Source organism: Chiloscyllium plagiosum, unplaced genomic scaffold (assembly GCF_037043375.1).
Source record: "Chiloscyllium plagiosum isolate Xiang-an unplaced genomic scaffold, Cpla_swu_hap1 HiC_scaffold_53X, whole genome shotgun sequence".
NCBI lineage: Eukaryota > Metazoa > Chordata > Chondrichthyes > Orectolobiformes > Hemiscylliidae > Chiloscyllium > Chiloscyllium plagiosum.
In genome coordinates, this window is record NW_028270191.1 from 11,217,888 (window position 1) to 11,241,741 (window position 23,854).

General features: G+C 43.0%; 1 protein-coding gene across 9 annotated transcripts in view; it reads left to right on the forward strand.

Moving 5' to 3' along the window:
• LOC122543385 (vitamin D3 receptor B-like) overlaps positions 1–23,854 on the forward strand; it is a 301,872-nt gene that overhangs the window by 228,021 nt on the left and 49,997 nt on the right. For all 9 annotated transcript variants that reach the window (XM_043682066.2, XM_087985641.1, XM_087985644.1 and 6 more), the window contains 2 exons: positions 2,753–2,921; positions 22,799–22,950. In XM_043682066.2, coding sequence (XP_043538001.1) covers positions 2,753–2,921; positions 22,799–22,950 — 321 coding nt within the window. The remainder of the gene's footprint in view (positions 1–2,752; positions 2,922–22,798; positions 22,951–23,854) is intronic.

Consider the following 23,854-nt stretch of genomic DNA (forward strand, 5'->3'; position numbering starts at 1 on the left):
CTTAGACAGTTTTGGATCCAAGTTGCCAAGTTACCTCGGTCCCATGTGCTTTTACCTTCTTTAATAGTTTCCCATATGGAACCCTGTCAAAGACTTTGCTGAAAACCATATAAACTATACCAAACAAAACTGCACAACCCTCATATACACATTTGGTCACCTCTGAAAATTTCAACTAGATTTATTAGACATGACCTACCTCTGATAAAGCCGTGCCTGTCCTAGTGGAGAGTAATTTTCTCCTTCCAAATTTTCTCCACTAGTTTCCCTAACACTGATGTGAGACTCAGTGGTCTGTAATTCCTTGGTTTATCATTAACATCTTTCTTGAAAAGTGGAACCACATTAGCTGCCCTTCAATCCTCTGGCTCCTCCCCTGTGGCCAGAGAGGATTTAAAAATTTGAGTCAGGGCCACTTACATTTCCTCCCTCGATTTCTACAACATCCTGGGATACAGCTCATCTGGACTTAGGCATTTGACGACTTTTAAGTCTGCCAAAATCTCTAATACCTCCTCATGTCTTATATCAATCAAAATTCTTTTGTACCTATGTTCTCCTGCTGGTTGAAGACAGATGTGAAGTATTCATTTAATACTCTGCCAATGTCCTCTGGCTTCAAGCAGAGATTTTCCCCTTGGTTCCTAATGGCCCCTTCTCTTTCCCTGGTTATCCTTGTCCCCCTAATATACGTAGAGAAGACTTTGGGATTCTCCCTAATCTCGCCCACCGGTGTTTTCTCATATCCCCTCTTTTTTTTCTCCTAATTGCTTTCTTGAGCTCCCCATTGGAATTTTTACACTCCACTCGGGCCTCCATTGGTTTGCTCACTTTGTACCTGTTATGCACCTCTCTTTTTTCCTTCTTATCCAGTCTTGAATATTCCTAGCCATCCAGGATTCTCTGGGCTTGTTGCTCGTACATTTCACCCTAAAGTGAACATGTTGGGCCTGTTCTCTTCCCCTATTTCCTTTCTGAACACCCCCCACTGTTTTGCTGTAGATTTACCCACAAGTTTACCTTGCCAGATCCTGCCTTGTTTTCATAAAATCTGCCTTCCCTCAATCCAATTTTTGGACACCATCTTTCTCCTTTCCCACAATAAACTGAAAGTGTACGGTGTTGTCACTTGCGCTACAATGTTTCCCCATTGCTACCTCAAATACCTGTCCGGCTTCATTCCCTAGAATTGGATCTGCACTTGTTAGACAATCTCTCTGATAAAAAACACATTTCAAGAAGTCTGCCCCCTCTAAACTCTTTTTACTAGGATTATCACAGATAATATTGGGGATGTTGAAATTGCCTGACATAATTACCCTGTTATTGTTTTTGCACACCTCAGTGAATTGTCTACATATCTGCTCCTCTCTTGCCTGCTGACGGTTTGGGGTCCTATAATATATTCCAAACAGTGTGACTGTCCACTTTTTATTCCTAAGTGTTACCCACAAAGCCTCATTTGATGACTCTTCCAAGATATCATCCAACCTTACTGCAGCAACTGACTCCTTAATTAGTAATGTGACACCATCTCCTCTTTTACACCCTCCCCTATCTTGCCTGAAGACCCTATTCCCCGGAATGCTGAATTGCCAGTCCTGTCCCTCCCTCAACCATATCTCTGTGATGGCAACAACCTCACAATTCCACGTGACAATCCACATCCTTAACCTATTACAAATAATACTCCGAGCATTAAAGTGCAGGCCATTCAGACGCCCCTTACTCCCTTGAGACTCAACTTGTCTGAATTCCGTCTGTCTAGGTTCCTTTTGTAAGATACACTCAATCACTATTCAACTAGCGCACGGTGTCCCCCTTTGCCTGCCAAACTTGTTTAACCTCCCAACAGCACTAGCAAACCCTCCTGCAAGGATGTTGCTCCTACTGGACAAGTCAGATCCTAGAATGAAAGCTGACTTGATAGATTTTATTTTAGTTAATGTGTGATCATTCACTGAAACTTGGTCACACAGGCTGCAGAATTTGTTTAACAACAAAGGTTTCTTGCACAGAAGATGGGGTAGGAAGGGGATGGAGCTGTCTTGTGGTGCAGTGGTAGTGTCCTTACTTCTGGGCCAGGATGCCCAGGTTCAAGTCCCACTCGCTCCAGACACGTGTCATAACACCTCTGACCAGGATGATTAAAAAGCTCTATTAATCTCTCAATCTCCACCTTACTCCCAGTCAACAATACTAGGGTACCTTTCTCATCTTCAAGAGAATTTTGACATACACCTGTTCCACTAGAACAGAATGGAACTTAGTTTAACATTTCATCTGAAGTTGACACCTTCTTCATCATTTCAGCTCTCAAACATTACTTGACAAGAATTATGGCCTCTGTCTTCAAACCTCCAGTTAAAATGGAGGTTTTCCATCCCTTCTTCACTCACCTCCCACTGTTTGCTTGTATGTTTGAGAAGTGGAAGTTGGTAAGCTTGGTCCTGTTGTGCATATGTCAGAAACTCATCTCAGAGTCAAACACAACACCAAGGTTCCAAGTGGTCTGCTTCACGATCATGCAGGTTCCAGGGATGAAGACCATAGTCAGAGAATGGAGTTTCTCGTGGACACCAAAAACAATGCCTTCAGACAACAAATTTAGCTCTTCTACTTTCATCAATAATTGCTGTCAACTGTGTATTTTAGGTGGGCTGTTCACTGTATTTCAGATAGATATCAGGGCTGTTGGAAATAATCACCAAGGACAATGATCACATTGGATTTTATTCTATGATTTGCACAGATATGTCAGAGTTACCAAAATTGGATTTCTCCATCTTTGGGATGATTCAAGATGGCACCAACAGTCCCATGAGGAGTGAAAAACTACCTATGCTGCCTCATCTGGCTGATCTGGTCTCTTACAGCATACAGAAAGTAGTTTACTTTGCAAAGGCCATCCCTGGATTCAGGTATTTTTTTTCCCCGAAAATGTTTTGTAAAGTTCATGACTACAGTAAACGTTAACTGTGAATTTTAGATCTGAGGGCAAGGGACCAAGGAGAGCTATTGCAGCCACTGTCATGATAAGAATGTTTGATTTCAACTTGTCTGGTTTTCTAGCAACTGAAGCCCAGAAAATATGTACATTAGTGCATATAAACAGCAAAGTCAGTATTTTTTATTTCCACTAAGTTAGGTTGAGTTTGTACCACGGACAAACTTGCATGCTGATTCATTTCTGCCACAAAATTACTGTTGTCAGGATCTTGTTCGTTAAATAAAGCTGTTCTGTGTAGTTATACTATCCAAAGTGCAAATGTGTAATAGTTTTATATCAACCAGATATTTTTTGCTCTAATCTATATTATGAATTTTAATTTGGAAGTTGAAGAGGCTTATCGAGTCATACAGCGGGGAAAACAGCCCCTTTGGTCCAAATGGTCCATGCCAACCAAGTTTCCCAAACTAAACTAGCCCTACTTGCCTACATTTGGCCCATATCTCTCTCAGCCTTTGCTATTCACGTATCTGTCCAAATGTCTTTTAAATGTTGTACCTGCATCGACCACTTCCTCTGGCTAGAGTCATAGTCAGCAAGTCATACAGCACGGAAACAGAGCCGTCGGTTAAACTCATCTGTGCCAACCAAACCTCCCGCTGTGACTTGGTCACATTTTCCAGCATTTGATCCATATCATTCTAAACCTTTCCTGTTCATATACCTGTCAGTTGCCTTTTAATGTTGTAATTGTACCCGCATCCATCACTTCCTCTGGCAGCTCGTTGCATACATGCATCACCTTCTGCGTGAAAAAGTTACCCCTCAATCTTTTTTCAGTCTTTCTCCTCTCACCCTAAACCTATGCTCTCTATTTTTGAACTCCCCCACCCTAGGAAAAAGACCTTGTCAATTTACCCTATCCATGCCCCTCATCATTTTATAAACCTCTATAAGGTCATCCTTCAGTCTCCCATGCTCCAGAGAAAAAATTCCCAGCCTATTTAGTCCGTCCCTCCAGTCCCAGCAACAAACCCTCGAATCCCAGCAACATTCTTGTAAATCTCTTCTGCACCTTTTCAAGTTTAACAACATCCTTCCGATGGAAGTTTGACCAGAATTGTACACAGTATTCCAAACGTGGCCTCACTGATATCCTCTACAACAATATACTCAATGTTATTACCAATGAAACAAGCGTGCCAAACGCCGCCTTCACTATCCTGTCTACCTGCGACTCCACTTTCAGGGAACTATGAACCTGCACTCCAAGGTCTGTTTGTTCAGCAACATTCCCCAGGACCTTACCATTAAGTGTATAAGTCCTGTCATAATTTGCCTTTCCAAAATGCAGCCCCTCACATTTATCTAAATCAAACTCCATCTGCCACTACTTGGGCCCATTGGCCCATCTGATCAAGGTTCTGTTGTACTCTGAGATAATCTTCTTCACCGTCCACTACACCACTTATTTCGGTGTCACCTGAAAACTTATTAACTATACCTCTTATGTTCACATTCAAATCATTTATATAAATGACGAAAAGCAGTGGACCCAGCACTGATCCTTGTGCACACAACTGGTGACAGGCCTCCAGTCTGAAAAACAACCCTCCACCACCATCCTGTCTTCTACCTTCGTGTCAATTTTGTGTCCAATTGGCTAGCTCCCCTCGATCCCGTGTTATCAAAGCTTACTAAACAGTCAACCATGCAGAACCTTATTGACCACTTTGCTGAAGTCCATCTAGACAACATCTACAGCTCTGCCTTCATCAATCTTCTTGGTCACCTTTTCAGAAAACTCAAGTTATTGAGTAATGATTTCCCACCCAGAGAGCCAAGCTGACTATCTCTAATCAGTCCTTGCCTTTCCAAATACATGTAAATCCTGTCCCTCAGAATCCCCTCCAACAACTCACCCACTACTGACGTAAGGCTCACTGGTCGATAGTTCCTTGGTTTTTCCTTACAACCTTTCTTAAAAAATGGCACTACATTAGCCAACCTCCAGACTTCCAGCACCTCACCTATCGATGATACAAATACCTCAGCAAGGGGCCCAGCAATCTCTCCCCTAGCTTCCCACAAAGTTCCAGGAAACACCTGATCAGGTCACAGGGATTTATCTTCCTTTATGTATTTGAAGACTGCCAGCATCTTCTCTTCAGTAATAGGAACACTTTTGATGACATTATTTATTTCACCAAGTTCCCTAGCTTTCATGTCCTTCTCCACAGTAAATACAGACGCAAAATATTTTCTTTTGTATCTCGTGCATCTTTTGTGGTTCCACACATGACCATGTTGATCCTTAGAGGGCCCAATTCTCTCCCGAGTTACTCTCTTGCACTTAATGTATTTATTGAGTCTCTTTGGATACTCTTTAACTCTGTTTGCCAAAGCTATCTCATGTCCATTTTTTGCCTCCTGATTTCCCCTCTTAAGTATACTCCGACTCAACCTAATACATGCCTCCTTTTTCTTGACCAGAGCCTAAATTTCTCGAGTCATCCAGCATTCCCTACACTGACCAACCCTGCCCTTCACACTAACAGGATCATATTGTCTCTGAACTCTCGTTATCTCGTTCTTAAAGGCCTCCCACTTTCCAACCATCCATTTACCTGCAAATAGCCTCCTCCAATCAATTTTTGAAAGTTCCTGTCTAACACCATGAAAACTGGCAATTCATTCCATATATGAACCACCTCTGTGTGGAAAAAGCTGCCCCTCAAATCCCTTTTAAATCATTCTCTTCTCACCTTAAAAATATGCCCTCCAGCTTTGAACTCCCCTACCTAATGCAATCATATTCACCTTATCTATGTCTATCTTGATTCTAAGACTTAGAGTCATAGAGTCGTACAGCACGGAAACAGATCCTTCGGTCCAACTCGTCCATGCCAACCGGATATCCTAAATTAATCTAGTCCCAATTACCACCACTTGGTTCATATCCCTCCAAACCCTTCCTATTCATATACTTATCCAGATGCCTTCTCAATGTTGTAATTGTACCAGCCTCCACCACTTCCTCTGGCAGCTCATTCCATACTCACACCACCCTCTGTGTGATATAGTTGTCCCTTAGGTCCCTTTTTAAATCTGTTCCCTCTCACCCTAAACCTATGCCCTCTAGTTCTGTACTCCCCCACCCCGGGGAAAAGACCTTGGCTATTTACCCTATCCAGGCCCCTCATGATTTGATAAACTTCTAAAAGGTCACCCCTCAGCCTCCAACCCTCCAGGGAAACAGCTCAAGCCCTTCAATCCTGGCAACATCCTTGTAAATCTTTCCTGAACTCTTTCAAGTTTCATAACATCCTTCCTATAGGAGGGATTCCAAAACTGCACACAATATTCCAAAAGTGGCCTAATCAATGTCCCGTACAGCCACAGCATGACCTTCCAACCCCTGTACTCAATGCTCTGTCCAATAAAGGAAAGCATACTGAATGCCTTCTTCACTGTCCTATCTACCTAAGACTCCACTCCCAAGGTCTTTTTGTTCAGCCACATTCCCGAGGACCTTACCATTAAGTGTATAAATCCTGCCCTGAGTTGCCTTTGCAAAATATAGTACCTCACATTTATCTAGATTAGTCGATCTGGCACTCCTCGGTCCCTTGGCCCATCCGGTCAAGATCCCGTTGTAATCTGAGGTAACCCTCTTCGCTGTCCACTATACCTCCAATTTTGGTGTCATCTGCAAATTTACTAACTGTACCTCTTATTCTCACATCCAAATCATTTATATAAATGATGAAAAGTAGTGGACCCAACACCAATCCTTGTGGCACTCCACTGGTCACAGTCTGAAAAGCAGCGCTTCACTACCACCTTCTACCTTCAAGCCAGTTCTGTATCCAAATGGCTAATTCTCCCTGTATTCCATGTGATCTAATCTTGCTAACCATGGGGAACCTTGTCAAATGTCTTAAAGGGGCAGGGTTGGCTTGTTCGTTAAGAATGAAATTAAATCTATGGCACTGAATGACATAGGGTCAGATATGTGGAGTCTGTGTGGGTGGAGTTGAGGAACCACAATAGCAAAAAAAAAACCATAATGGGAGTTTTGTACAGACCACCTAACAGTGGTCAGGACCAGGGGCGCAAGATATACCAGGAAATAGATGGGGCATGTCAGAAAGGTAAGGTCACGGTGATCATGGAAGACTTCAATATGCAGGTGGACTGGGTAAATAATGTTCTGATGGATCCAAAGAAAGGGAATTCATGGAATGCTTACAGGATAGCTTTTTGGAACAGCTTTTGATGGAGCCCACAAGGGAGCAGACTATTCTGGACTTAGTTTTATGTAAAGAGCTAAACTTTATAAAAGATCCTAAAGTAAGGGAACACTTAGGAGGCAGCGATCATAGGTAGAGTTCAGTCTGCAGTTTGAAAGAGAGAAGGCAAAATCGGATGTAATGGTGTTACAGTTAAATAAAGGTAATTACAGGGGCATGAGAGAGGAACTAATGAAAATCGACTGGAAGCAGAGCCTAGTGGGGAAGACAGTAGAGCAACAATGGCAGGAGTTTCTGGCTGTAATTGAGGACACAGTACAGAGGTTCATCCCAAAGAAAAGAAAGATTATCTGGGGGTGGAGGGGGGAGGAATTAGACAACCATGGATCACAAAGGAAGTCAGGAAATGTGCCAAAGAGAAAGAGAGAGCCTGTAAAGTGGCCAAGAGCACTGGGAAATCAGAAGATTGGGAAGACTACAAAAACAGAGGATAACAAAAGAGAAATAAGGAAGGAGAGGATCAAGTAGGCTTGCCAGTAATATTGGAAATGATAGTAAAAGTTTCTTTCAATACATAAGAAACAAACAAGAGGCAAAAGTAGACATTGGGCCACTCCAAGTCGATGTTGGAAGGATAGTGATGGGAGATAAGGAAATAGCTGAAGAACGTAATAAGTACTTTGTGTCAGTCTTCACAGTGGAAGACAGGAGTAATATCCCAACAATTAAGGAGAGTCAGGGGGCAGAGTTGAGTATGGTAGCCATTACTAAAGAGAAAGTGCTAGAAAAGCTAAAAGGTCTAAAAATTGATAAATCTACTGGTTCTGAGAGAAGTGGCTGAGGAAATAGCGAAGGCGTTGGTTGTGATCTTTCAAAAGTCACTGGAGTCAGGGGAAGTCCCAGATGATTAGAAAATCACTGTTGTAACCCTCTTGTTCAAGTAAAGATCAAGACAAAAGATGGAAAATTATAGGCCGATTAGCCTAACCTCAGTTGTAGGTAAAATTCTAGAATCTATCGTTAAGGATGATATTTCTAAATTCTTGGAAGAGCAGAGTCAGATTAGAACAAGTCAGCATGGATTTAGTAAGGGGAGGTCATGCCTGACAAACCTGTTGGAATTCTTTGAAGAGGTGACAAGTAGGTTAGACCAGGGAAACCCAGTGGATGTGGTCTATCTAGACTTCCAAAAGGCCTTTGATAAGGTGCCTCATGGGAGGCTGCTGAGCAAGGTGAGGGCCCATGGTGTTCAAGGTGAGCTACCGGCATGGATTGTGGATTGGCTGTCTGACAGAAGGCAGAGAGTTGGGATAAAAGGTTATTTTTTGGAATGGCAGCCGGTGACAAGCGGTGCCCCGCAGGGTTCAGTGTTGGGGCCGCAGCTGTTCACGTTATATATTAATGATCTGGATGAAGGGACTTGGGGGCATTCTGGCGAAGTTCACCGATGATACAAAGTTAGGTGGACAGGCAGGGAGTACTGAGGAGGTGGGGAGGCTGCAGAAGGATCTCGACAGTTTAGGAGAATGGTCCAAGGAATGGCTGATGAAATTTAATGTGAGCAAATGTGAGGTCTTGCACTTTGGAAAAAAAGAATGCAGGCATGGACTATTTTCTAAAAGGTGAGAGAATTCACAAAGCTGAAGTACAAAGGGATCTGGGAGTGCTAGTCCAGGATTCTCGAAAAGTTGACTTGCAGATTAAGTCTGTGATTAAGGAAGTGAATGTAATGTTGTCATTTATTTCAAGAGGGTTGGAATATAAAAGCAACAATGTGCTACTGAGACTTTATAAAGCTCTGGTTAGGCGCCATTTAGAATACTGTGTCCAATTTTGGGCCCCACACCTCAGGAAGTACACACTGGCACTGGAGCGTGTCCAGCGGAGATTCACATGGATGATCCCGCGGATGGTAGGCCTGACATATGATGAACGGCTGAGGATCCTGGGATTGTATATATTAGCATTTAGAAGATTGAGGGGAGATCTAATAGAAGCTTACAAGATAATGCATGGCTTAGAAAGGGTAGACGCTGGGAAGTTGTTTCCATTCGGTGGGGGGACTTGGACCCATGGGTACAGCCTTAGAATTAGAGGGGGCCAATTTAGAATGGAAATGAGGAGACATTTCTTCAGCCAGAGTGTGGTAGACCTGTGGAATTCATTGCCACGGAGTGCAGTGGAGGCCGGGACGTTAAATGTCGGCAAGGCAGAGATTGATAATTCCTTGCAAGATCAAGAATTTAAGGGCTACGGGGAGAGTGTGGGTAAGTGGAGTTGAAATGACATCAGCCATGATTAAATAGTACATAGAACATAGAACATTACAGTGCAGTACAGGCCCTTCGGCCCTCGATGTTGCGCCGACCTGTCATACCAATCTGAAGCCCATTTAAACCTACACTATTCCATGTACGTCCATATGCTTGTCCAATGACAACTTAAATGTACTTAAACTTGGCAAATCTACTACCCTTACTACTCTCTGAGTAAAGAAACTACCTCTGACTTCTGTCCTATATCTATCACCCCTCAATTTAAAGCTATGTTCCCTTGTGCTCACCGTCACCATACTTGGAAAAAGGCTCTCCCTGTCCACCCAATCTAACCCTCTGATTATCTTATATGTCTCTATTAAGTCACCTCTCAACCTTCTTCTCTCTGACAAAAACAGCTTCACATCCCTCAGCCTTTCCTCGTAAGACCTTCTCTCCATACCAGGCAACATGCTAGTAAATCTCCTCTGCACCCTTTCCAAAGCTTCCACATCCTTCTTATAATGCGGTGACCAGAACTGTACACAGTACTCCAAGTGCGGCCGCACCAGAGTTTTGTACAGCTGTAGCATAACCTCATGGTTCCCGAACTCGATCCCTCTATTAATAAAAGCTAAAACACTGTATGCCTTCTAAACAACCCTGTCAACCTGGGTGGCAACTTTCAAGGATCTGTGTACCTGGACATTGAGATCTCTCTGCTCATCTACACTACCAAGAATCTTACCATTAGCCCAGTACTTTGCATTCCGGTTACTCTGTCCAAAGTGAATCACCTCACATTTGTCCGCATTAAACTCCATTTGCCACCTCTCAGCCCAGCTCTGAGACAGGATGTACATGTATTTGGAAAGGACTGATTGGGATAGTCAGCGTGGCTTTGTGCATGGGAAATCATGTCTCATGAACTTGATTGAGTTTTTGAAGAAGTAACAAAGAGGATTGATGAGGGCAGAGCGGTAGATGCAATCTACATGGACTTCAGTAAGGTGGCCGACAAGGTTCCTCACAGTAGACGGGTTAGCAAGGTTCAGTCACATGTTATACAGCAAGAACTAGCCATTTGGATACAGAACTGGCTCAAAGGTGGAAGACAGAGGGTGGTGGTGGAGGATTGTTTTTCAGACGAGAGGCCTGTGACCAGTGGAGTGCCACAAGGATCTGTGTTGGGTCCACTGCTTTTCGTCATTTATATAAATGATTTGGATGTGAACATAGGAGGTATAGTTAGTAAGTTTGCAGGTGACACCAAAATTGGAGGTGCAGTGGACGGTGAAGAAGGTTACCTCAGATTACAATGGGATCTTGATCAGATGGGCCAATAGGCTGAGGAGTGGCAGATGGAGTTTAATTTAGATAAATGTGAGGTTCAGAAAGGCAAATCAAGGTAGGACTTATACACTTCTGGTACAGTCCTGGGGAGTGTTGCTGAACAATGTGACTGTGGAGTGCGGGTTCATAGTTCTTTGAAAGTGGAGTTGTAGGTAGATGGGATAGTGAAGAAGGTGTTTGGTATGCTTTCCTTTATTGGTCAGTGGTTGAGTATAGAAGTTGGGAGCTGAAAATGTTTTGCTGGAAAAGCGCAGCAGGTCAGGCAGCATCCAAGGAGCAAGAGAATCGACGTTTCGGGCATGAGCCCTTCTTCAGGAATGAGGAAAGTATGCCAAGCAGGCTAAGATAAAAGGTAGGGAGGAGGGACTTGGGGGAAGGGCGTTGGAAATGCGATAAGTGGAAGGAGGTTAAGGAACCCTCCAACCAGAAGGGATGAACTCAGATTTCTCCAGTTTCCTCATTTCCCCTCCTCCCACCTTGTCTCAGTCCCAACCCTCGAACTCAGCACCACCTTCCTAACCTGCAATCTTCTTCCTGACCTCTCCGCGCCCACCCCATCTCCGGCCTATCACCCTCACCTTAACCTCCTTCCACTTATCGCATTTCCAACGCCCCTCCCCCAAGTCCCTCCTCCCTACCTTTTATCTTAGCCTGCTTGGCACACTTTCCTCATTCCTGAAGAAGGGCTTATGCCCCAAACGTCGATTCTCCTGCTCCTTGGATGCTGCCTGACCTGCTGCGCTTTTCCAGCAACACATTTTCAGCTCTGATCTCCAGCATCTGCAGTCCTCACTTTCTCCTATAGAAGTTGGGAGGTCATCTTGCGGCTAGGCCACTTTTGGAGTATTGTGTGCAATTCTTGTCTCCCTGCTGTAGGAAGGATATTGTTAAACTTGAAAGGGTTCAGATAAGATTTACAAGGATGTTGCCAGGATTGGAGGGTTTGAGCTACAGGGAGAGGCTGAATAGGCTGGGGATATTTTCCCTGGAGCGTCAAAGGCTGAGGGGTGACCTTACTGATCAAATCATGAAGGGCATGGACAGGATGAATAAACCAGGTCTTTTCCCTGGGTTGGGGAGTGCAAAACTAGAGGGCAGAGGTTTAAGGTGAGAGGGGAAACATTTAAAAGGGACCTAAGGGGCAACATTTTCATGCAGAAGGTAGTGTGTGTGTGGAATGAACTGCCAGAGGAAGTGGTGGAGGCTGGTACAATTACAACATTTAAAAGACCTCTGGATGTATATATGAATAGGAAGGGTTTAGAGGGATATGGGCCAAATGCTGGCAAATTAATTTAGGATATCTGGTTGGCATGGATGAGTTGGGCCGAAGGGTCTGTTTCCGTGCTGTACACCTCTGTGACTATGACACTAAATACGGATAAACAGTTATGAACTGTTGATATATAACTCTACCAGTTAAAATTCTAATCCACTTATAAAACTCTCCCAATGTACACGTATCAGCAGACTTTCAAAAATAAACAATTGTTACAGATTGAGGAAAACATTGGAAAGGCAGTACAGTGGACCGTGCCCACAGGGGTTATTTTGTAGATCCATTAGGCTTACCAGGACTTGTTGCTTGTCAGCATAACTTCTCCAGCTAATTTTCTTTGTTAGCTGGAGGCACAGAGCGACTGGTTCACATTTATGACTATTAATAGTCACAGTTTACAGCAACTGCTAAGGAGAAATAAACTGGCTTTCTTTAGACTTGAGGTCTCTTCACTTCAAAGAGAAGCATAGCTCCTTCTTTTCTGACGGCCCAACCATGCCAGACCAGAATGTTCACAGCCCCTGGGAGCCAATAGCATAGTTGTTGGCAGGCAGAAGGCATCAAAACCTGGTCACCACTTCACAGACCAATCAGCTACCTGATGCTGGCTGAATCTACCTGTGTATACACACCCTGGCTCAAGCTTATCTGCAGTTAAACCCACCAGTAAATGACATTTATTAAGTGACATAAATTACAAATTACCGTGCAAGGACTGTAACAAACACTACATTGGACAAACAGGCAGAAAATTAGCCACCAGGATACATGAACACCAACTCGCCACAAAAAGACATGACCCTCTCTCACTAGTATCCTCACATACGGATGAGGAAGGACACCACTTCGACTGGGACAATACATCCATCCGTGGACAAGCCAAACAAAGACATGCACGAGAATTCCTAGAAGCATGGCACTCCAACCAGAACTCTATCAACAAACACATCGAGTTAGACCCCATCTACCACCCCCTGAGAAAAGGAACAGGAAGTGACTTCACCACAGGAAATAACATCGCCACAGGAAATGACTTCACCAACCCAAAGAAACCCAAGCATATAAATAGAAAGCAGGAATTTTCAGCATTGCTTCGCCTGAGGCCCACTGAAGATGTTACCTAGTAGGATAACGAAACGTCTGGAAATGAACCTTCCAGCTCAGCGAGCACAGCTACATTCAAAACCTCAACCCGAGCTATAAATCTTCTTAAAACTCGCTAAGCCTCTGTATAACCTTGGGTAATTTAAAAAGGCACAAGGCTTGAACAATTCCTTTTGTTTGCGGAGGACAGGTCCATGCGTATGAATGGATATCACTCTAACAAGTGTAAATTAACCATGTTGCAAGCTCAACTGATTACCTTGAACTGGTTATTAATGTAGCAGTTAGCACACTCATGATTATTCGGCAAGTCCTTCCCAATCATGGTATTACAGCTAACAGATTTTTGAATTTGCATTTTCAAGGATGGTCTGGTTGAATATGGACTGTTCTCTGCTTAGTGCGAACAATCAAAGGAACAAGGTATTTCGTTCAATTAGCCAGTCATTGGGATGGACAGCCTACATACTTAGTATCATACTGACACTGAACTTGATATATGAGTGCCTTTTTGAACTAACAACAACATCTTTGTGGGCGGCACGGTGGCACAGTGGTTAGCACTGCTGCCTCACAGCGCCAGAGACCCAGGTTCAATTCCCGCCTCAGGCGACTGACTGTGTGGAGTTTGCACGTTCTCCCCGTGTCTGCGTGGGTTTCCTCCGGGTGCTCCGGTTTCCTCCCACAGTCCAAAGATGTGCAGGTCAGGTGAATTGGCCATGCTAAATTGCCCATAGTGTTAGGTAAGGGGTAAATGTAGGGGTATGGGTGGGTTGCACTTCGGCGGGTTGGTGTGGACTTGTTGGGCCGAAGGGCCTGTTTCCACACTGTAATGTAATCTGTAATGTAATCTAATCTTAGTAGAAAATGCCAGTTATCATTGCATTGTAGCAGGATGAATTTTTTTGTTTAACCAGCCCATGCTTGCAAAACGTCTTCTTTTGCAAGCATGTAATTTTGCAATGAGCACAGATGTAGGACCTCTTTCAGTGTCACAACTTACCTGGGAAGAGTGTGGTGATAAGCCCTACTGTTCTACAGTCTGTCACAAATGTGTAAATACCCATTTAAACCACCAAGATGACCAATTTCCCAGATTGATTGCTATTCTGGAAAATCACACCGGGTTTCATCATTAACAGAAAATAACTCATTTAATAAGTGAGAGAGAAAAGAAAGGATTACAAATCTATAATGTGATTTTGAGTAATACCCCTTTACAACACCAAATACACACACTACTTCATGAGTAAGACAGATAAATGATACATAGTTTGACAGGAAAATAGACAGGAAAAACAAAATTCTGAAGATCACAAAGATGGGTTAGATTATCTCTCTGTTCCTTTTGATTTCAACAATGATGACCAATGATGTCTGTAAAGTGATGGTCATTCTTCACTTCAATAGATGATCCGGTGGACCTAGATCTTTCCTTGTATTAGAATTCTATAAGTTTCTTGAGGTCTTTTTTCCTTTTTAACTTGCATTGAAAGAAGAGATTTTTTTTTCAGTCGGTTAGCTCTGGAGGTCTCTTACAGACCATTAAGTGTACAACAAGCTCATGCTGCAACTGGATCAATCCGAAGTCTGTCAACAGGCAGTTTTTCTATAACTCCAAAGATTCCTGCTCTCATCCTGCGTCCAAGTATTCCTCCTCACTGCTTTGAAAAGTAACATTGTTTTGCACAGCTAAAAATGTGCATCACTTGAATTTCGCAAATTGCAAAGCTGTCCTGGTATATCACTTACGTAGCAGTCTGACTCCCATTTCAGTTTATAGTCCAAAAAGGGAAAGTATGCAGTCCCTTACAGTAGCGCTGGATGGCTTCATTATGCATGCTTGGCTGAAAGACCAGACTCTCAAAACTATCATCTCAGTTTGGGGTGCTGTTTGACGACTGGAGAGAACTGTTGATTTGCCTGATTGACCTATTTTAAATAGTCATAATAAGTTATTCTTCATGTGATTGGTTTTGTCAATGTCATGTTTATTTGCACAAGACAAAGAAGCGTGTGAAGTGTTTGAAAGCTGTTATTCACACTTTTGGGCCGTGGCCATGGGTGTGGGTGGGTGAACACGTGAAAGGGAGGCAACCCAACTGTCTTTAATACAACTGAGACAAAGCAAGGCTTAAGACTGACACTCCAATGCAGTACTGAGTGAGTACTGCTGAGGTGCCATCTTTTTAAGATATAAACTGAGGTCCTGCTTGTAGTTGTAAAAGATATAATGACAATACCTTGAAGGAGAATGGGGGAGTACCTTGGCTAGTATTTATCCCTGAATCAACATCACAAAAATTGGAATATCTGAATGCTACTACTCTGTTGTGTATGAAAGTTTGCTGTGCGCAAATTGACTTTTGTATTTCCTTACTACAACAGTGATTGCACTGCAGATGTACTTCATCAAGTGTAAAGTGGGGATCCTGTAGGGATTCTATTCTCTTCTTCTAAAGAGCTTTGACACATCAGTCATCGTGAAAAGTACTATTTTGGAAGTCTGTCCTTCTTTGAACACAAAGAATAGCCAGTGAGTTGTCAGGGAAAGTTGATTTAACGGCACATAAGATCAGTGCACACTCTTTTCACATTTCTTTTCTTAAATGCCAGTTTAGCTGAGCCAGTTGGCACGCTTGCCTTTAGTCACAAGGTTATGGGTCTCAGGCCTACTCAGGACATGAGCATGCAATTTAGTCTGATCCTTGGTTACATTACTCAGGGGCCATTTGCCACTTCTCCAATTTGACATCATGGGCAAATTTTATAATTTTACTGTGTTCCAATATCCAAGTATTGATCTCCGAAAAAGCAGTGTTTCTAGCACCATTACTAAAAGAACAGTTCTTCTATGCACTGGTCAAACTATTTCCCTCTACCTATACCATCCAAGGCTAATTTTATTGGTAATTTGTCTCATTTACGATTTTTGTGACTTACTTTTGCGCAAATTGCCTGCTACCATTGCAACTTCATTTGTAGTGAAGCACTTTAGAACGTCATAAGGTGTTGCAATTATTTATTTATTTCATCTCTGGGATTTAGTTCAACTCCAACCGAGCCACTGAGGTGAAGCTCTCCTCTCTACTGATTATCTTACTCTTTGGAATCATCCTGGACCTTTTCGTTATTAACAACCTGTATTCTGGTTCTGGCTCTGATTCCCCACCCCCCCACCCCCATCATTAATATCAACTGTGAAGAGTTCATTGATTTCTTTTGACTTCAAGATCTTCCCCTCCTCTGCCTTGAACCTGTAGAGTCATAGAGATGTACAGCACAGAAACAGACCCTTCGGTCCAACCCGTCCATGCTGACCAGATATCCCAACCCAATCTAGTCCCACCTGCCAGCACCCGGCCCATATCCCTCCAAACCCTTCCCATTCATATACCCATCCAAATGCCTCTTAAATGTTGCAATTGTACCAGCCTCTGGCAGCTCATTCCATATATATACCACCCTCTGCATGAAAAAGTTGTCCCTTAAGTCTCTTTGATATCTTTCCCCGCTCACCCTAATCCTATGCCCTCTAGTTTTGGACTCCCAGGGAAGGAATTGGTCTATTTTTTCTATCCATGCCCCTCATAATTTTGTAAACCTCTGTAAGGTCACCCCTCAGCCTCCGACGCTCCAGGGAAAACAGCCCCAGCCTGGTCAGCCTATAGCTCAAACCCTCCAACCCTGGCAGCATCCTTGTAAATCTTTTCTGAACCCTTTCAAGTTTCACAACATCTTTCCGATAGGAAGGACACCAGAATTGCACGCAATATTCCAGCAGTGGCTGAACCAATGTCCTGTACAGCCGCAACATGACCTCCCAACTCCTGTACTCAATACTCTGACCAATAAAGGAAAGCATACCAAACGCCTTCTTCACTATCCTATCTACCTGCGACTCCACTTTCAAGGAGCTATGAACCTGCACTCCAAGGTCTCTTTGTTCAGCAACACTCCCTAGGACCTTACCATAAAATGTATAAGTCCTGCTAAGATTTGCTTTCCCAAAATGCAGCACCTCGCATTTATCTGAATTAAACTCCATCTGCCGCTTCTCAGCCCATTGGCCCATCTGGTCCAGATCATGTTGTAATCTGAGGTAACCCTCTTCGCTGTCCACTACACTCCAATTTTGGTGTCATCTGCAAACTTACTAACTGTACCTCTTATGCTCGCATCCAAATCATTTATGTAAATGACAAAAAGTAGAGGACCCAGCACCGATCCTTGTGGCACTCCACTGGTCACAGGCCTCCAGTCTGAAAAACAACCCTCCGCCACCACCCTGTCTTCTATCTTTGAGCCAGTTCTGTATCCAAATGGCTAGTTCTCCCTGTATTCCACGAGATCTAACCTTGCTAATCAGTCTCCCATGGGGAACCTTGTCAAATGCCTCACTGCTCTGCCCTCATCAATCTTCTTTGTTACTTCCTCAAAAAACTCAATCAAGTTTGTGAGACATGATTTCTCATGCACAAAGCCATGTTGACTATCCCAAATCAGTTCTTGCCTTTCCAAATACATGTACATCCTTTCCCTCAGGATTCCCTCCAACAACTTGGCCACCACTGAGGTCAGGCTCACCGGTCTATAGTTCCCTGGCTTGTCTTTACCACCCTTCTTAAACAGTGGCACTACGTTTGCCAAACTCCAGTCTTCCGACACCTCACCTGTGACTATCGATGATACAAATATCTCAGGAAGAGGCCCAGCAATTACTTCTCTAGCTTCCCACGGAGTTCTCGGGTACACCTGATCAGGTCCTGGGGATTTATCCACCTTTAACCGTTTCAAGACGTCCAGCACTTCCTCCTCTGTAATCTGGACATTTTGCAAGATGTCACCATCTATTTCCCTACAGTCTATATCTTCCATATCCTTTTCCACAGTAAATACTGATGCAAAATATTCATTTAGTATCTCCCCCATTTTCTGCGGCTCCACACAAAGGCCACCTTGCTGATCTTTGAGGGGCTTTATTCTCTCCCTAGTTACCCTTTTGTCCTTAATATATTTGTAAAAACCCTTTGGATTCTCCTTAATTCTATTTGCCAAAGCCATCTCATGTCCAATTTTTGCCCTCCTGATTTCCCTCTTAAGTGAACTCCTACTTACTCTATACCTGACATATGCTTCCTTCTTTTTCTTAACCAAACCCTCAATTTCTTTAGTCATCCAGCATTTTCTATACCTACCAGCCTTCCTTTTTACCCTGACAGGAATATACTTTCTCTGGATTCTTGTTATCTCATTTCTGAAGGCTTCCCATTACCTTTCGAAAGTTCTTGCCTAATACTGTCAAAATTGGCCTTTCTCCAATTTAGAACTTCAACTTTTAGATCTGGTCTATCCTTTTCCATCACTATTTTAAAACGAATAGAATTATGGTCGCTGGCCCCAAAGTGCTCCCCCACTGACACCTCAGTCACCTGCCCTGCCTTATTTCCCAAGAGTAGGTCAGGTTTTGCACCTTCTCTAGTAGGTACATCCACATACTGAATCAGAGAATTGTCTTGTACACACTTAACAAATTCCTCTCCATCTAAACCTTTAACACTATGGCAGTCCCAGTCGATGTTTGGAAAGTTAAAATCCCCTACCATAACTACCCTATTATTCTTACAGATAGCTGAGATCTCCTTACAAGTTTGTTTCTCAATTTCCCTCTCACTATTAGGGGGTCTATAATACAATCCCAATAAGGTGATCATCCCTTTCTTATTTCTCAGTTCCACCCAAATAACTTCCCTGGGTGTATTTCCGGAAATATCGTCCCTCAGCACGGCTGTAATGCTATCCCTTATCAAAAATGCCCCCCCCCCCCCCCCCCCGCCACCTCTTCTCTTGCCTCCCTTTCTATCCTTCCTGTAGTATTTGTATCCTGGAACATTAAGCTGCCAGTCCTGCCCATCCCTGAGCCATGTTTCTGTAATTGCTATGATATCCCAGTCCCATGTTCCTAACCATGCCCTGAGTTCATCTGCCTTCCCTATTAGGCCCCTTGCATTGAAATAAATGCAGTTTAATTTATTCGTCCTACCTTGTCCCTGCCTGCCCTGACTGTTTGACTCGCTTCTGTTCTCAACTGTACCAGTCTCAGATCGATCTCTTTCCTCAGTATCTCCCTGGGTCCCACCTTACCAGTTTAAATCCTCCCAAGCAGCCTGAGCAAATTTCCCTGCCAGTATATTAGTCCCCTTCCAATTTAGGTGCAATCTATCCTTCTTGCACAGGTCACTTGTACCCCAAAAGAGATTCTAATGATCCAAATATGTGAATCCTTCTCCCATACACCAGCTCCTCAGCCATGTATTCATCTGCTCTATCCTCCTATTCCTGCCTTCACTAGCTCGTAGCGCTGGGAGTAATCCAGATATTACTACCCTTGAGGACCTCCTTTTTAAATTCCTGCCTAACTCTCTATAATCTCTCTTCAGAATCTCAACCTTTTCCCTTCCAATGTCGTTGGTTCCAATGTGGACAATGACCTCCTGCTGGCCCCTCTCCCCCGTGAGAATATTCTGCACCCTCTCTGAGACATCCTTGATCCTGGCACCAGGGAAACAACACACCATTCTGCTTTTTCTCTGCTGGCCACAGAAACGTCTGTTTGTACCTTGGACTACAGAATCCCCTAACATAATTGATCTCTTGGAAGTCGACGTACCCCTCATTGCATTAGAGCCAGTCTCAATACCAGAAACTTGGCTGTTTGTGCTACGTTCCCCTGAGAATCCATCACCCCCTACATTTTCCAAAACAGCATACCTGTTTGAAATGGGTATATCCACAAAAGACTCCTGCCCTAGGTGCCTACCTCTCTTACCCTCCCTGGAGTTAACCCATCTATGTGACTGTATCTGAGACTTTCCCCCCTTCCTATAACTGCCATCCATCACATACTGTTGCTGTTGCAAATTCCTCATCGCTTCTATCTGTCTCTCCAATCGATCCACTCGATCTGATAAGATTCGCATCCAACAGCATTTATGGCAGATATAATCCGCAGTAACCCTTAAACTCTCTTTAAACTCCCACATCTGACAAGAAGTACATATCACTGCAAAGGCCATTTTTGCTCCTTCATAATCTACAGACCCAGAAAATAACACCGTCTTATTCCTCTACAAAACACTGCACCAGGTTAAATTAATAGCTCTGGCTTATATTTCCAGTTTAATCAAGAGACTTATCTCCAAAAACATACAATCAAGAAAGAACCCCATGTACTCGCTAATACAGCCTTTCCCTTGGACAGACTTAAAACAACGATTAACTTATCTGATTCTGTGTTGTGAACTTCGCCCAAACCGGTTCCTCCAAGATTAGTTGTGAAATTCACTGTTTGTTAATTTTCCCAGATGCACTCCGATGTCCAGCGACACATGAATTCAAAAACAGCAAAGGCAGTAACTGTGCAGGTTCTCTCTCTCTCTCCTGCACTGTCCTCACCATGTGCTTCCTTTGACTGCTCTTCTCCCTTTTAAAACTGCTGTAGTTTCCACTATCTTTCTGCTTCCCATCTTCTCCATGACATTCAGCTCCTGCCCCTTGACTCCTGACTAATCCAGCCCTTTGTCACTGAGTTACCTGTCCATGTACATGATTGATGTTGTAGAAAACTCTCTTTCTAAATGCATTAAACCCACCTTTAAAATCCCAGCTTGACTCTTCCACCATCTCCAACCACTGCCCAAACCCTACCTCTTTCCTATTTAAGGCCCTCAAATATTATAAGCTTGCTCCATGCTCACTTGTTCTGTTGCTCCTTTTATAATTCCTGCAGATTAGTCTCAGTTCCACACTCACTATACCACTGGGCAAAGTAACCAATTACATCCTCAGTGGAAACAAACTCAATGCATTATCCTTCCTTATTTTTTTTCCATCTTCTCCACAGCCTTCAACATGTTTGATCATTGCATCTATTCCCAGTCCTATCTCTGCAAATTCCTGCACCTATATGTCCCAGTTTAGATCTTCCATTCTTTCCATTCTGCTATGCATTAGCAGTGCCTTCAGAATATGATCGTTACCTAAGCACCCAACCACACCGCTTTCAAAGATCTACTTGAAATCTTATCATTTAAACCAATTCATAGATCATAGCTCCGAACTCCTGTTTGCCTCTCCTCTTATTGGGGTGTGTCTTTGGATGCAGTGTTGTATGAGCCTGACGTGGAATAGTGTGGCACCTGACTCCTCATTTCTCACTAGGTGCTGGCCAGTACATGAAAGTGTGTGGAATTTATCAGTAATTGATCTCCAATGTGATCAATGTGAACCAAATCCTCTCTTTGTTGTGAAGCTTACCATTTGGTGTTGTTAAAGTACAGTAGAGAGACCTGTTTGTTTGACTTTTCAGTGAAATGATTCCTTGCTGTTTACTCTCAGGAAAAGTAGAACAATGTAGTAATCACTGGACGCTATTAACAACCTCTATTTTGCAAATGATTATAACTTGCTTGATCTTTTAGAATTATACATGGCACACCGCATCATATGCGATTAAATGAGCGCAAGAATTGACTGTTATTTGCTGCATACGTGATATTACAGGAAAACTAACTCAAAATTCATATTTTACTTGTATTTGCAAAAACTGACCTCAAATTCAAACTTTGCTTTACTTCCATTATAAGTTGTGATGACTGAATGAGCAGTCAAAAGAGAAAAAAAATCTACTTATTTGTATCCTGTCCACTTTGAGCTCTCCTTTTCCCTTCTCTTCCATAATTGAAATGGTTTGAGCACTGATTGCGCCTCATGGATACTGTAAAATTGAGCAAACGGTATTTTTTTTTTTTCAGTTTACTTGCTGTTGAGGGCCATGACTTTTGCTGGGGTACAGTTCTGCTGCTACTTGCAACCCTTCAGCTCTTCGCATGTTTGACCTTAGACGGCAACACAAAAGTAATTGACTGGAACATCATGGCCAAGTCTAATTATGTCCTCCCAACTATTCCCACACACTTTTTGTCAGTGGAAGTCGAGGCGAATTGTTTTCTCCTGCCTAATCCATGGTGAATGATTTTAGCACCCCAACTGCTCCCCCAGCTAAAACGAGTGAACTCAACACAAGATCTGACATGAAACTTGCTGGGCTGTATGGCTCCATGCCACACCATATGCTTATTTCATCTTTATATGTGCATTACGCTTGTTATTTTTACACAGCCTACTTATTCTTCTGATTAGCAAATCATTGTTGCAGAATGGAATGGGATGAAAAAAGAGATGCCAACTTTGTGGTAATGCTGCTCATTAGAACAGTAACCTAAAATGTGGAGAATGTTTTAGGTTTGAATGCCACCCCTCTACTTGCCACGCTGCACTATTTCAGCCCTGGGCTGTGCCAGTTAGAGACCACATAATTTCTTTAAAAGGGGTCGGGTGGAGAGGACAAAAAATCAAATAGGAGCCATCTAGTCAAGGAAAACGTTGACAAAGGGAATAGAATCGTCACCCACCCTAAGGGGCAAAAATGTAGACCTAATAATGGAGACATTATACCCATCAGTGGGTAAATAATAAAGCTAATTTACAACAAAAATGCTGATGCAGAAATATTTACTAAGGAGAGAACTTCTTCAATCTGCAGGGAGTTGCTTGCGGATGACCAAATTGCCCTTCTGAAGTCAAGTGCAATTGAAATTATTATGCTACGATCAAACGAGTCCTTCTCAGTGGAGGATATGTCCTGGAAATGTGGAAATGATGAGTTCAAATATGATATAAATGACGTCACCAAAGGTAAGCAGCAAAAAGAAACAAAGCCATATTCACATCCACACCTACCATTCAGCTTCATGGATTTGGGGAAAACTACATGCTGAGTACTGCCAGTGATCTTGTAGATGCAGTGCCACCCATGGTCCCCTATATTGTGTTAAGACAGAGGGTCTACATTATTGTGCTATTTCACATCTCCCAACCAAAAAAATGTAAGTGACTAGTGTTTAACTTTCCATTGTCAAAATTTTAAAGTTTCCAATCTTTTCCAGAAGTAGGTAGATAAATCAAACAGAAATTCAACTATTCTGTTCACTTGATCTGGCCTGTCGTGCTTTTTCTGTTATTTTTGATTTCCCAGGAGCCAGTTGGGACCAGCTAATAAAACTTATTTGTCCTATATCAGGACAAAAGTTAGGAATATGGATTCCAAGTTCTCATGGCTGCTGGCTGCAAAACTCTTTAGCCACAATCCTTCGAAACTTGTATTAAATCAGAGAGAGTGCTTATCTTTTCTCCTACCACAACCCCAACCACCATTTTTTTGTGTGGTTGAATCTTACTTAAATCTAATTGTGACCACAACCTCCTGCCATCACTTTTCTCTGCCCCACCAAATTCCAAAAGAAATTCTTGTGCAATGCAAAGGGGTGGAACCCTGGGAGACCTTTCTTCATGAGTGTGTCCTGGAGGTGCGGCAGAGACAATCAGACATGTGCAGGTTTGGTAGAAATTGAGAACACAGAAACAGGAGGCCTGCTCTGCCATTCAATATGATCATGGCTGATCCACGATCCTAATGCTATGCACTTGCCGTACCCCTTTACATCTTTAGTGTCTTCAAGTCCAACTCTTTCTTTCTTAGCAGTATTTAGTAGTTTGGCCACCTCACCCTTATGTGGTGGAGAATTCAACAGGTTCACGA